The sequence below is a fragment of the Salvia hispanica genome, chromosome 6 (assembly GCF_023119035.1).
Source record: "Salvia hispanica cultivar TCC Black 2014 chromosome 6, UniMelb_Shisp_WGS_1.0, whole genome shotgun sequence".
NCBI lineage: Eukaryota > Viridiplantae > Streptophyta > Magnoliopsida > Lamiales > Lamiaceae > Salvia > Salvia hispanica.
Window position 1 is genome coordinate 23,556,203 of NC_062970.1, and position 15,365 is coordinate 23,571,567.

The following is a 15,365-nucleotide window of genomic DNA, read 5'->3' on the forward strand; positions in this document are numbered from 1 at the left end:
GCAACCAATGCTAACAAAATCATGACAGCTTATTTTATAAATTATCACGAAAGTAATTTTTCACTAAGGAAAATAATCAAAGCCAGAATTATATGCATTATCATTACGACGAAGGCAGAATATCTGTTTCAAGAAAATATATATACATTAAAACAAAATCACATGCTCATTGTAATTTTGATAAATTTTTTAGGTTAAAAAATTAATAACATAACATAATACCAGTTACTTCCACATTTTTCATTTGTATTCAGAATTAGAAATGGTTAATTACTGTATCATTTATATATTTTTATTTATCAAAGCATTTATTTAAAGTATAAACTGTTCCAAAAATCAAAACTCAAATTTTCTATTTTCTTCGTATCTTTAAATATACTCCATTAATAAAATAACAATTTCAGTTTTGATGTTTATGTTATTTACAAATTCAATGCTAAATTACTACAATTTTCAAGAAACAACTAAATGAACAAAAAAATTATTACTCGGATTAAACTAGAATAATGCTCACAGATATTCCTCGCTCCCTATATGGCTATATATTTGGAATTTTGCTTTAGTCACTTGTGGATGTCAGAATTATCTTCCTCTCAAACTTTTATATTCAAAATATTTTGAAGTTTTTAAATGTGAATCGGAGAGGATTTTAATTTCCATAAAAACTGCTGCGTCGTCTTTCAAATTAATTAATTTCACAATTTTCTGTATTTATTTGAATCCCATAATGCTGAAACTTTTTTATAAATAGAAATGGTAGTTTCGGAACTTGAGAATAAGCACTATAGAAATCAACCACAATGGAGAGATCTTCCCAATATACCCTTCTACCACTCATCCTACTACTTCTCCAAAACTCTTTAGCAAATGCCAATATCAACATATATATTTCTTCCCTTCTTGCCTTGAAATCCCACATAACCCCAAACCCTCAAAACATAATCATGAAAAATTGGAACTCTAAAGCTAGTGTATGTGATTGGGTCGGAGTTACGTGTGATTCTCATTACAATAGAGTGACCGAGTTGAATATATCGGCTATGGGTCTTGTTGGAACCATTCCACCAGAAATCGGAAATCTTTCTTTTCTTGTTTCTTTAGATATGAGCGAGAATTTCTTTCACGATCCTATACCTCTATCTATTTTCAACATGCCATTTTTAGAAGTTTTGAATTTGAGAAATACTACCTCCGTCCCCCAAAATTTGCTACACTTTGACCCGACACGGGTTTTAAGAAATGTAATGGAAAGTGAGTTGAAAAAGTTGGTGGGATGTGGGTCCTACTTTTAAAGTATTAGTTTTATAATAAAATGTGAGTAGGAATGAGTTAGTGGAATATGAGGTCCACTACCAAAAATGGTAAAAGTGAAGTGTATCAAATTTTCAGGAACGGACCGAAATGGTAATATGTATCAAATTTTCAGGGACAGAGGTAGTAATAGTATGTCTAGTAGTCTACCTATTGGTACGTGCAAACACAATCTGCATAGACTAAGGAAACTTCGTATTTCATACAACAAGTTGTATATGGAGATACCATTGAGTTTGGGGCAATGTTTGAAACTTGAGTATCTTTCCTTGTATGGCAACAATATTTGTCACGACCGCCCTTTTTAAGGTTTATAAATGTGGGTGGTCGCGACTAAATGGGACTTTAAGAAAGGGAAATAGTCTAGGGTTTCAATAAAGAATTTGACTGAAACATTTAATATCCAAATAACTGAGGAATAATCAGAGTAATGCTTAGGTTTTGAATCCAAATACAACGGGTATCATATTTAATAATTTATGAACCAAGAGAAGAAGGGGTTCAATATATAATTGTGAAAAATAGTATTACATCAGCGGAAGCATCCAAGATTAAGAGTGACGCCGTGTATGAAGACACGATGACCCTCGGAGTTCAAAATAAAATCCAACAATAATTCAGGTTCGACTCAACACCACTCCAAGCTCGTCGCCGCTCAACCTGCATATAAGGAAAACATATGCAGGGCTGAGTACTTGATACACTCAGTGGACTCATGCCGAAAACAAGTTATCAAAAATATTTATATTTATCATGCCAATTTCAGGTAACCACCGGGGTTTTAGCTTTAGAAATACCCGATGCACCAAAATATTCCATTGTTCAAAATCGCGGTTGCGCAACCAATTTTCCCATAGACGTTTACCATATCTGCTCATACATGACTTGGAATGTGGCCACAAACCAAGCCACTAGACCGACCAACCCGTACGCTGACACACGGTCTACCATAGGTGTACACTAATCCAAGTAGGGTTTGCAGCCCTACAAGGATCCAAATTCGATTTAAATAATAATGACATTTAGTCATATCAGATAGGCACGTTAAAACAAAATAAGGCATGATAAACAATTTCACATTTCATTCCCATCGATAAAATTAGTTAGGACATAGTCCTTTAAATAAGAAAGCCCACCTCGACTGCTCAATCCGGAATTACATTCTTTCCCTTGTGATCACGATTCACTTGTGAGATATCACCTTTATAAATTAATATAGCACATAGATCAACATAATGAATCAAGCAATAATTAAGATGCATGCATCCCTGAGCTTCGATTATTTTTATTGATAGGATTACAATTTTTCCCCATTAGAAGCTTAGGTATTTAGATTAACTCCGGCCGCCCAACTCAAATACTTATCGGCCCAAGAAATAAACATTAGAACAACTCAATAATAAAAATAGATTGGATAAGGTGCTGCCAAGTCCAACTCAAATACAGCATTAGTATTTACCCAAATAAAAGGGAAGAAAGCATGTATCCTCCCTTTTTAAAACACGTACACCAACCACTTCCACTTTAACTTATTCATTCATCAAATAATGAGTGAAACAATTTCAAAGTCAAATACTTCTCTCTCTTTTTTTTATCAAAACACACGTACTGCATCACATTCCATCTGTATAAAAACAATAGACCCCAAGTCCAACTAATATTAATTGTTTTAAAACAATGGTGACAAAAGCTCCCCTTCTAGATCCAACGTTTTCCCCTCTCTTCTTCCCCCAAAACACACACGAATTGAAAAGAAGTTAGAGCTTCGTCGCCCTGCACACACCGCCGTCGTCGCTCGGCGCAACAGCAGCCGCTGCTCGCCTGCTCCGGCGGCCCCGATTCCACCCCGGAACAGCCCCGATTAAATCCGTATATAAGTTCTTATTTGATTGTCTCAATTTAATAATTGGTTGGGTATTACGTGAGATGCAATACACATGCAAAGGGAAGAGAATTGGTTGTTGGGAGGGGTATACCTTGAACAGATTTCGAAGGAACGACCGATAACTCTCTCTCTCGAGTTTGGTTCTCAGTTTCCGCCGGAAAGAGTTAAATGCGTTGGTTTCAGAACATGTAGAATTGAGGGGATATTCTGCAAGATTACCTTGAGTTCGATTGAGTGTGAATTGAGAAGAATTCTTGGGAATTTTTGCAGATTTGCAGAGAAGCGAAAATGGGTGGGGTGAAATTTGATTTGTGAAAGGAGTATTATAAAGAAGTGGCGGTGGGATTAGAGAAGATTAGGGCTAGAGAAACACCATGATTTGTGGTGTCTTAAATGGGTGAATAATTGTCAAATGATTTGGGAAATAAATTGGAAAATTAACAACTGATTATCTGGTTTAAATTTGGAAGGGATTGCAGAATAACGTGTGAATTTGAAGGAGGAGAAAATCTTTGCGAATTGATTTTACTGCAATTCAAAGGAAAGTCTTTGGAACCAAGACAAAGATTGATTAAATTAATTTAAGCTTAAAACCTTTGTATTTCATTTAAATGTGTAACCCATAGTTTATTTTTTTCACAATATTAGACTTTTATTATTTATTTAATTTATCGGATCCAACACGGAATTGAGTCCAATAAATATTTATCGGGAAAAAGAATTTATTTAAATTATAATTTGTAATTTCGCCATCGCAAACTCAAACTCGTAAAAAGGTTATTTCACCTCGGCAATTAATCCACGGACTTCACGGCATTAAAAGCATTAAATACAAAAAAATTTAGCGTTCGAAAATTAGGGTTCAAAAAGTGGGGCGTTACAATATTAGTGGGCAAGTACCAACACAAATTGGGAATATTACTTCAGTTTCTAAGCTTTGGTGCCAACAACTTTATTGGTAAGATCTTACACCATGATCTAGCTTAGTTTCAACTTGTTTCCTTAAATAATGAGTAATTTGATTGCAGTCATATGTTATTTAGCCATAAGTTTATTTAGCACTATTGAGGTAATTGTAATTGTGTACATGAACTACTAATTCTACCTTGACATCCTTAAGATTCCAACATAAAATCAAATTTGTATGTTTGGTAGGGGTGATAACTCATCTAGGGATGGAATTTTATGAACAAAAATGTCATTTTTGTTCATAAAATTTCATCCTTAAATGAGTTAGCACCCTTACCAAACATGCGAAGGGGCCCATGATAATATCAGCTTATTTGCTAGTATGGGATATTGATTGTACCCCTCCGTCCAGAAAAAGGTAGTCTTATCTTTTAATTTTTTGATGTTCATAAAAAATAGTCTTATTCGAAAATGGGAAGTTTCTTTCAAATTATTAATATTATTATATTAACCTTTTCTTTTTCTCTCATACTTTGTCTATTTTTCTTCTTTTTCTCATATTATACCCATTTTTTATCCTTCTTTTTTATACTTTACTGTTGCCCACCCATGAGACTATTTTTAATGAACATTGGAGTGTTCGCTTGTCAACACCTTTCTTCAAATCCTAAAAGAGAAACTCTGGAGGGATTAGATTTTTTTTTTCCTGATAGCATTAACATACAATTTAGCTTAGCCATGATAGCATTTAACTTTACAATTTAGCTTGATCAGAATTTAAAATGACACAATTCAGAGTATAACAAATATAACCAAATATATTAATGCATATAATTGGATTTTAATTTCATGCAACATTACAAGCATGTAATATTCCTAGAGGGATTGGGAACTTAACAATTCTTCAAGTATTGGACCTTGGTGCCAACAACTAAGTGGTAAGATCTTACATCTACCTGAGTTTCAACTTGTTTCCTCAAATGAGGTAATTGTGCGTAAATATACAATCGTTTTTTTATCTCTTACCTCGTCTTGGTTCTGCAAATTATTTAAACAGTCTGGTTAACTTTCAATTGTTCTAATTTGTTACACGATATGTAAACTAGTCTAAAAATAATGGTTCCTAAGGTGACTGTTATTAACTTAAACTCTACAACCATATAATACTCCAAAAGATATTGGAATTAAACATGGCAGTGCTTCAAATATTGGACGTTAGTGCCAACATGTTAAATGGTACTAAGATTTTTATAACTCGCTCTTAATTTCCCTACATTTTTTTTTTGTTTTATTGGTAAAATATTAATTATAAGATCATTTTCATATGTCATATATTCCTTCAACAACAAAATAAGATCATAATTAATTAGTCATTTTGGTTTGTCCATAATTAATGGTCTCTTCATTAATTTGTAACCGTGCCTTAAAAAAATTTTAATTAATCAATTCAAACTATAATAAAAGTGAGATCATAATTATGAAACAGTTAACAATTTATTAAAACATGTACAAAAGCATCTCAAAAATTCTACCAGATTATCAAAAATTCTATAAGATCATTGCCAAGATCTTAGCAACAAGATTATCAAAAATTCTACCAGATTTAATTGGTGAGACACAGACAGCATTTATCAAGGGCCGACAGATTCTTGATGGTGCTTTGATTGCCAACGAAGTGGTTTGGTGGATCAAGAAAACCAAGCAAAAAAGCAGTTTTCCTCAAACTGGACTTCCAAAAAGCGTATGACACGATTCGATGGGATTTCTTAGAGGAGACGATGATGAACATGGGGTTTGGGAGGAAATGGACAGGCTGGATTATGGAGTGTGTGACAACGGCTTCTATGTCTATTCTTGTTAATGGATCTCCTACTGCACCTTTTCATTTACAGAGGGGCTTAAGGCAAGGAGACCCACTTTCTCCTTTTCTTTTCTTGCTTGTTGCAGAGTCTTTCAACAGACTAGTCATCAGGGGTAAGGAGCTCGACATCTTCAAGGGGATCGCGATTGGAGCAAACCAGATTTCGATCACTCATCTCCAATTTGCTGACGACACAATAATCTTTGCACCTGCGAACACCAAGACCCTTCTCAACTACAAGATGTTCTAGAGATGTTTTGCTTTGATGTCAGGGCTAAAGGTTAATTATACAAAATCAGCTCTTATTCCATTGTTTTGTGAGCAAAATTGGGTGGGACAAATCGCAAGCTTATGGAAATGTGGAGTCTCCAGCCTACCTTTTACATATCTTGGTATTCCTCTTGGTGCAAATCCGAGAAAGATCTACACTTGGAAACCAATCATCGAGAAGGTCAAGAAGAGGCTTGCTCTTTGGAAAGCTAGGAACCTATCAAGAGCAGGAAGACTAGTCCTCATTAAAGCAGTTTTTAACAATCTTTCCATGTACTATCTAAGCTTATTTCGTATGCCCAATGCAGTGGTAGGCCGCATCATTCAGCTTCAGAGACACTTTTTATGGGGAAGAAAAGAAAGAGACAATGGAGGGAACCTCATTGCATGGGATACCATTCAGAAGCCACGCAATCAGGGAGGCCTGGGTGTTGGTGATATTTCTCTGAAGAATGCGGCCTTACTTTTCAAATGGTGGTGGAGATTTGCAGATGACCAAAAACCATTGTGGAAGGATGTTATCAAATCAAACCATGAGTTTAAACATCTCGGCGATTTCCAAGACAGAAAGAAGCAGGGCAGAATAAGCATATGGGGGCAAATTACAGATTTTGGGACCTTCAACAAAGAAATACAAGAGATTGCAAATATAGGAATTCGAGTAAAAGTGGGGAATGGGGCCTGTACTAGCTTCTGGCTTGATAAATGGATAGGGGATACAAGCCTTAGAATTTTGTTCTCACGGCTGTTTGGATTGTCTAAACATAAAGATGATCTTATTATGGATATGGGAGAGTGGGAGAGAGGAGTTTGGAGGTGGGAGTTTAAATGGAGAAGAAAATTGTTCGCTTGGGAAGAGGATTTGCTCATGGAACTTTTACTAGCCGTGAATCAATCCCCCTTGAGAGTAAACACGAGCAATGTGAGGACTTGGTCTGGTGGCAAGTTCGGTTTGTTTTCTGTTTCTAACTTTGCATTGCAGGTCAACAAGCAGCTGGAGATCGCTAGCTCTCCACCACACCAGGGAATACTTGCATGGAGAAATGCTGCACCACCACGAGCACAACTCCACATATGGTTTCTCCTCCATGGAAAACTCAATACTAAAGTCAGGCTCTACCGAATTGGAGTTAAAGGGATTGATGATGACCGATGTGTGCTTTGCAAAGAGGAACCGGAATCTATTGAACATCTCTTTTTTGGTTGCAAGATATCCAGCAGCTTATGGTACTCATGCTGCGAGCGATGGAACATCTCCATGTGTCTTCCTAATCAACTAAAGGCATGTCTTCTCTCCTGGCTTGGCACCCCGTTTAGAGATCATGAAAAGAGGTTTTGGACGACCATGTTTTATGTCATTTCATGGTCTATATGGGACATCCGCAATAAGGTTTCCTTTCAAAATTTCAACCCCATTTGGGAGGTTGAGAAGAAGCAACTTTTTTGTCGTCTTGAAAGTTGGATGAAAGGACGTGGCCAGGTTCCGTGGCGGCAGGAGATTCGGCTGTTAAGGTGAGTGCTGCTTGAGGTGTTGTTAGCCTTCCTCTGCTTGTTGCTACCTTATGGTGTTAGGCTTGCTTTCTTGCTTTCTTTTTGTGTTTCATGGGTAGTTTCCGTTGGTTGTTGTTTGTTTTTTAAGTTGAGTTGTTTCGGTTCTTCCGTTGAGTGCTTTGGGAGGTGTTTTTTTTGTCTTTGGTGCTGATTTGTTTGTTGGTAGTTTGAGGGGGTTGTACTGTTATGGTTGCCTCCCTCTTTTGTTGAGTGTCGATGTACTTTTCCGGCTTGCCTTTTGGGCTTGAGCATTTTGCTTAATCAAAAAAAAAAAAATTACAAAAGCATCTCATTTTTAAAATTTTATTATTCTCTCATGGATTAAGGTAATATTCGAAAAGAGATTAGTTATCTTACTAAATTAGAAAGTTTGGACATGAGTTTGAACGGGTTATTTGGCCCTTTACCCTCAACTATCTACAGCATGACTTCGTTGCAGTATTTTGACATTGCGTCGAATCATTCGAATGGATCTTTATCAAGAGATCTTGGAAACATGACATCCCTTCGCAGAATAGGCCTTGAATACAACAAGTTCACTGGTATGAGTTACTATTTGATGTGTGTTTTTTAATATACCCTCTAACTCAAGTTCGATCAACAAGCTTTACCTTGGGTGTGTTATAATGTTAACTTTTCTTAAATTGCTAACTTGCTAACTCCTCGACGCAGTGTATTAAAAATGTCAACGCTATCACATTAAAATGTCAACACAAATTTGTGTTGACATTTTAAATATCAATGTAAACACAATGTATTAAAATATCAACTAAGGTTATGTTGGCATTTGATCGTGTTGATGTTTTTAATACACTGCATTGATGAGTTAGCAGAGTTAACAACTTAACAAAGTTAGTAACGGATCACACCTCGGATTCAGCTAATATAGTACTCCCTCTGTCCCCCATTAAGAGTCACACTTTTCCGTTTCGGTTCGTCCCCAATTAAGAGTCACACTTCATTTTTACCATAAATAGTAAGTAGGTCTCACATTCCACTAACTCAATCCACTCACATTTTATTATAAAACCAATATAAAAAAATGGGTCTCACATTCCACTAACTTTTTCAACCAACTTTTCTTTACATTTCTTAAAACCCGTGTCCGGTCAAACAGTGACTCCTAATAGGGGACGGAGGGAGTAGTTCTTTTGTGTGAATTAGATAAACTCAGTGTTACAAAAAAACACCCTTCAGTCATTATTACTAAATGAGACTTGGTTTTTATTTTATTTTTCATTTCACCGACACAATATATATTTAGATGGTGTTCAATTTCCTAGATAAAATAATACTAAGATATAATATAGGATTGAGTTGTGAGATTATTTTAGTCATACGGGGTTAGCTATGACTAATTATCCGATGATTATCCATCTAGGATTCAATTGTAGGATTGAATCTCATGAACCAAACATTCTACATATTTAATTTCGGGATAGAATCAAACCGAACACCCTCTTAGACAACTATAGTCTTAATACTGTGTTCAGCTCTCGTGCTTTAGTTACAGATGTGTATATGAAACCACAAAATGCTATACCCTACTTATAGATACATACAATTAACCTCGTTGATGATTAAATTTAGCTATGCTTATGATTTCATCATAACCCTATAGGTGAAATTCCGAAAGAGATTGGCAATCTTGCTAATTCGAACGATTGAGCATGTGAGCATGTGTTGCAACGGAATTACTGGTTCAGTGCCAAGAGAAATTGGGAACTTGACCGCCATGGTTGGTATATACCTTAGCCAAAATACTTTAAGTGGTACGGTTCCAAACCAAGATCACATGTTTATTGTTACTACTAGATAAACTAAATTTTATTTAAAGATTCAAATTTCTTGCAGGTCCTATACCAATAGAGGTGGGCCGTCTTGTCAATTTATGGGAGTGGGAGCTGCAGTTGCAATTCAATAATCTAATTGGATCAGTACCAAAGGAAATTGGGAATATCACTTCTCTTTCCCACTTATTGCTTGACAATAATGAATTAAGCGGTATGATATTTTCTCTTCCATCCACTGCTTCATGCACCATAAACTTGATAATCATTATCTACTTAATACTCCTACAAAATTTGAAATAATATGTTTAATTTCTCTCCAATGACCCAGAACTAAAAGTTGCATTCAGTCATTTAACTGAGAATTGAGGCATATTAATAAATAACATCAGTCTCATTCAAGATGTCTATCTTTCTTTTTTAATTTGTCTCAGCTAATATATTCACTTTTTGTATTTGAAAATAAATTTTTTTCTCATCTCTTCTCTCTCCTCATTAAAATATTCAACTACTTCTTTCGTACCTGAAAATTTGTCACTTATTTCTATTTTCGTCAGTCCCTAAAAATTTGTCACATTTCACTTTTACCATTTTTGGTAGTAGACATCACATTCCAATAACTCATTCTCACTCTCATTTTATTATAAAACTAATATATAAAAGTAGGATTTACATGCCACTAACTTTTTCAAACTCAGTTTCTATTACATTTGTTGAAACTCGTGCCGAATCAAATGGTAACAAATTATTGGGGAAGGAGAAAGTATATTTTTCTCTCTATTTACTCTACCTAACAATTCCTCCTAAAATCTCAAGCCACCTAAGAATGTGAACTTAAAAAAGAGGAAGTATTATAAAATGACAAAAGTAGTGTTAAGACCCTTCCATGCGCTGGAATTTCGCTATTTATCGATAATTACATGGTACTTTGAATACTTCAACAATGATACAGGTCATATTCCAAAAGAGATAGGCTATCTTACTCATCTGGAGGAGTTGCATTTGGCAGGCAATAGTCTAATGAGTGGATCATTACCAAAGGAAATGGGGAACTTTACAGCTCTTCGCTATTCCACGCTTAATGGAAATAATATAAGCGGTATGATAGCATTTTTTTTAAAGCTGTCTATGTTATCTATAGTTCAGACAGATTATACGATACAAACATGCCACATAAATGACCGAAGTTAAAGAAGGGAACACATAAACCCTAATTTATTGACTTCAAAATATTTTACTCCAGTAATTATCGAAACTGAGTGCAAAATCATGAAAGTCATGATTTGTAAGTGGTTGGGAAATCTTCAGAACTCTAAAATTAATAAAATGAAATAATGTAAATTAAAAAAAGCTTGGAAAAATAATAAAATGCGATTTGACCCTTTAAACGATATCAGATGGTCAAAATCAATTTAAAATTAGTTCGACACGGTTGACGTTTCCGTCGTCTATGGCATAATCGACTTCGACTAATGGAACTGGTATCATTATAGAAATTTGGTCAACGTTCCAATAGTATTTCCTTATTCTTTGTGAATTTATGTGTTACTACTATAATTTATAAGTACATTTATTTTTTTTATTTTGGTTTTGATTTTATATTTATAATCTAACAGGTAAAGTTCCAAAAGAGATTTTCCATCTGAATAAATTATAGCATTTGAACATTGGACACAACCAACTTCATGGACCACTGCCGAGAGAGATGGGGAACACATCCATTCAAATATTGTGGCTTTATTTCAACCGTTTAAGTGGTATGGTTTTATGTTTCATTTTTCTTCTTTATTTAGAGATATATGTACTTATGACTTATACTTCCCCGATTCCATAAAAACAAATGTTTTTGGATGACACGAATTTTAATGCATAATTGATAGAATATAAGGGAGACAGAAGATAAAATGATTGAAGAATTATTAATAAAGAATAAGACCCACCTCAAAAGATAAAGGGGTTGTGATACTAAATAGTACTCCTTCCGTCCCGCTTTAGAAGTCCCGGTTGAGTCGGGCACATGTTTTAAGAAAAAAGTGTTTGAGTGTGTAATAAATAAATATTGTAGTGGATGTTGGGATCCACTTTTAATTGAGTGTCCAATAAATAAATGTTATAGTTGATATTGGGACCCACTTTTAACACTTGTTTATTAGTTGTAGTGGATGTTGGGACCCACTTTTAACACTTTGTAGACATTTTTTATTAATTTATCTCAACCGGGACTCCTAAAGCGGGACGTCTAAAATTGATCAACCGAGACTCCTAAAGCGGGACGGAGGAAGTAATTTGCAGTAATAACTGATAACTTTTCTATTCTATATATATTAAAATTATCAACACAAAGACACAAGTTTATGAACACAAAAAGTTGATAAAGTTATACTATGTCTTTATTTTGATATTTTAAACATACAAAATTAAAAGAGTTATTAGTTATTAGTAGAAATAGATTATTTTAACGTGGCCCTTAGATAGTGAGAGAAAAAGTTATAAAAAATAGAAGTGAACTATATTAATTGAATGGATCAAAATAAATGAATGTCATTTTTATGGTAAAGAGGGAGTACTTAATTTTTGCAAATTAAATCCAACTTTTATAGCTTGAGGAAATGAACGTAGTAGTGGCATATACGTTGGGTTCCAATTACTTGTTAATGGTGGTTAATATTTCTTAGAATATTTTTTCAAATTGATGTTACATTCGATATTGAAATTCATTGTCATTAGTAAGTATTTTCTTCGTCCCATATTACTTTAGTTATCTCTATCCTAGAGTCTTTTTTTTTTCTTTTTTTTTTACAAATAAACTCCTAAGAAAGGAGGAAATTACAATGATGTCAAGAGGGCTCGAACTCAACACCTCATACATTGATGTCTAAACTCTTTGCCGCTAGGACAAAGACTCCGGACATCCTAGAGTTATCTTGTCTAACATATCGAATGGTACATTTTACTTAATATTGAAACTTCTAGGTTCAATACCTCCCACCATTGGAAATTTGTCAGAGTTGAATTATTTAGGACCCCAAGCCAACAAATTTAATGGAGAGATCCCATCATCTATTTGCTACTTGAGATCCCTACAGGTTCTGCTTCTATCAAATAACAGCTTGGAAGGAGCAATTCCACAGTGTTTGGGAAACCTCAATAGCTCACTGTTGGTGCTTCATTTGGGTGGAAACCGAATCACTGCCCATCAATCTACATTTGCAAAGGGATGCAGTGTGCTGTACCTTAATTTGAATGGCAATAGATTGAAAAGAATACCCCACTCCCTAATGAATTGCCAACGTCTTCAAGGTATCGATGTTGGCAATAATGCAATACGAGGTGGATTTCCCTTTTGGATGGAAACACTCCCTCAACTTCGCGTCCTCGTCCTGAGGTCTAATAAGTTGAATGGTAGTATGCTGGAAGCCTCAAAGACAAAGGATCCGTTTCCGAAAGTTGCAAATCTTTGACATATCAAGAAATGCATTTGTTGGCTCTTTACCTGATAGGTATTTCAAGAATTTTGGAGGCATGGTAGACGCCATTGAAAATATGACACATGATGAGAAGAATGTGTTTCAACAATTTATAGACATTAACCTCACTTTGAAAGGATTGGATCAAACGCTGCAAAGGTTGTTGAAAACGTTTATAATGATCGACTTATCTTCTAATAGATTTTCGGGGAAGATCCCAGTTTCTGTAGGTAGACTTAATTCTTTGAAATACTTGAATTTGTCCCGCAATACTGTCACGGGACATATTCCTGTATCTCTTGGAAATATAAGTAATCTCGAATCGTTGGATTTGTCATGGAACAGGTTGGATGGAAAAATTCCAAGTGAATTGGTTAGGTTGACATTTCTTTCGAAATTGAACCTTTCAATGAATAACCTTGTGGGGTGGATACCACTATTTAAGCAGTTTTCTACGTTTCCAAATGATTCATATATAGGAAACTCAGGATTGTGTGGAGATCCGTTGACGAAAAAGTGCGAAAGAATTGATGGAAAACCAATGATTCCTCAAGAAGATGATGATGATGTGTCTGGATTTATAGATGGATTTGGTTGGAGAAGTGTGGTGATGGGGTATGGATGTGGATTTGTAGTTGGAATGGGAATTGGTTACATTATTATTAGAAGTGGAAGGCCAAGGTGATTGGTGGAATTCTTTTTCGGTGTTGGATATGATAATCAAACAAAGAGAAGAAAGAGAGCAGCAACAACCAAACCAAGGAGAAGGTGATTCAAAACAAACAATGTGATTTTATTGAGCTTGATTTTGAACTCAAGCATGTTGTGATCAATTATTATATGATGTTATGCAAATAATGCATCTTAGACTTTGCATTGTTATATTTCTATGTTTGGCTCATTGCACATGCTACTTTTGTTTAGAAAACTTAGTGGGAAGTATATATGTCAATAGGAGAGCATTAGGACGCATCCTTAATTAGATTCACAACGTACATCCAATTTTGTGTTTCCACGTGGCACGAAATATGCAATATTATAAATACTAAAATGCAATATACATTTGTGAAGTTGTAGATGGATTTCCGCATATTGTATTTTAGTTATAGGCAAATTGCAATAATATTATTATTGGTGAGTTTTGCATTTTAATATAAATTTTCTACAATGTAAAACAAACTGTATAAATGATGTGTCTATATATAAAATGCAAATTAAACAGTTTATATCTAAAATACAAAACTCAACAATAAACAATGCAATCTGCCTCTAACTAAAATGCAATCTGCCGAAATCCATCTACGGTTTTTACAAATATGTATTGCATTTTAGTGTTTACAATATACCATTTTTGTGTCACGTGGCAGCACAAGATTGGATGTACGTTGTAACTTTAAAATTAGTTATTTTTTGAGCACATCCCTATGTCAATATATTCATTAGGAAGTTCTTAACTTTCAAGAGAAATGAAATTAAAAAATAAGTTAAATATCATTTTGCTTCATAAATATTTTCTAACAAAATATATTGGTGCGCAATGTCAATTTCAATGCTTCTATGAAAAACACATTCGAATCTAGAATTGAGAAATGGTGTTTTTGAGATATTTCTTATTCCTGAAAAGACAACTTCACACTCATCACATCATGCGGCATTATATCAAACATTTATCAGATTTTCTTGGGTATTTCGGCAAACAGTTGAAGCATAATGTCATCCCCTGAATAAATTGTATATGTTGTGTTAGGTCTTGATTTACCTAACAGATTGGTCGACGGAATAATCGAGTTTTGAAAGTGAAGAACAAGAAACCCCAGGTGCTAGGGATTAAAAGTAAATGAACAGTGAATGAGAAAGAATGAATCCTATTTCTCAATGATTAATAATCTATGGAATACTAGAATTTCCAATCCTACACGGTCGACTCTCTTAATACGACTCGGGAAAGAAATGGCCAAAGAAACCAAAGAAGATAATTATAATTCTATTCTTTGACGCAAAGATGATCTTGCAAATAAAGCAAGATATGAAAGGAAAATTAATAGACATATATGGAAAAAAGATAATGGAAAATATTTCAAAGATCATCCCTATATAGAGCTAAAATCCTTGTAATGAGTTGGTCTCGATATTGTGCATTTTTGGACATCCCGGTTTGGGATGTGGGTTTCGCAGCGCTCGGGCTCGGCTGGCGCGAGTTTGTCGTTGCTGTGTTGAGCAGTGGCGGAGCCACGGTGGGGCCAGGGGGGCCCTTGGGCCCCTCACCCATTTGACTTATACTATATATAACTTATGTATGCAACATTTAACAATTGAATCTG

At 34.8% G+C, this 15,365-nt stretch overlaps 2 protein-coding genes and 1 long non-coding RNA gene across 3 annotated transcripts; 2 read left to right on the forward strand and 1 right to left on the reverse strand.

Annotated features, from left to right (window-relative positions):
- Positions 1 to 1,800: 1,800 nt before the first annotated feature.
- LOC125197033 lies at positions 1,801 to 3,732 on the reverse strand. The gene is made up of 4 exons (XR_007171982.1): positions 3,288 to 3,732; positions 2,448 to 2,512; positions 2,109 to 2,295; positions 1,801 to 1,971 (listed from the first exon to the last, which is right to left on the reverse strand). It is a non-coding gene; the product is annotated as an uncharacterized LOC125197033 (long non-coding RNA).
- A 5,743-nt stretch (positions 3,733 to 9,475) lies between these two features.
- On the forward strand, positions 9,476 to 11,387 carry LOC125192880 (probable leucine-rich repeat receptor-like protein kinase At5g63930). The gene is made up of 4 exons (XM_048090550.1): positions 9,476 to 9,559; positions 9,642 to 9,791; positions 10,530 to 10,676; positions 11,194 to 11,387. The coding sequence occupies exons 1-4, from the start codon at positions 9,523 to 9,525 to the stop codon at positions 11,232 to 11,234; spliced, it is 375 nt and encodes a 124-aa protein (XP_047946507.1). The 5' UTR covers positions 9,476 to 9,522; the 3' UTR covers positions 11,235 to 11,387.
- Positions 11,388 to 12,976: 1,589 nt separating this feature from the next.
- LOC125194966 (receptor-like protein Cf-9 homolog) lies at positions 12,977 to 13,729 on the forward strand. Its single transcript, XM_048093178.1, has one exon. It carries the CDS (start codon positions 12,977 to 12,979, stop codon positions 13,727 to 13,729), a length of 753 nt encoding a protein of 250 aa, XP_047949135.1.
- The last annotated feature ends 1,636 nt before the right edge of the window (positions 13,730 to 15,365 follow it).

Coding starts and splice junctions, on each gene's coding strand:
- LOC125192880 (XM_048090550.1), top strand. CDS start 9,523: ATGGTTGGTATATACCTTAGCCAAAATACTTTAAGTG. Junction 9,560..9,641: donor TAGCCAAAATACTTTAAGTG/GTACGGTTCCAA, acceptor AATTTCTTGCAG/GTCCTATACCAATAGAGGTG. Junction 10,677..11,193: donor TAATGGAAATAATATAAGCG/GTATGATAGCAT, acceptor ATAATCTAACAG/GTAAAGTTCCAAAAGAGATT.
- LOC125194966 (XM_048093178.1), top strand. CDS start 12,977: ATGGTAGTATGCTGGAAGCCTCAAAGACAAAGGATCCGTTTCCGAAAG.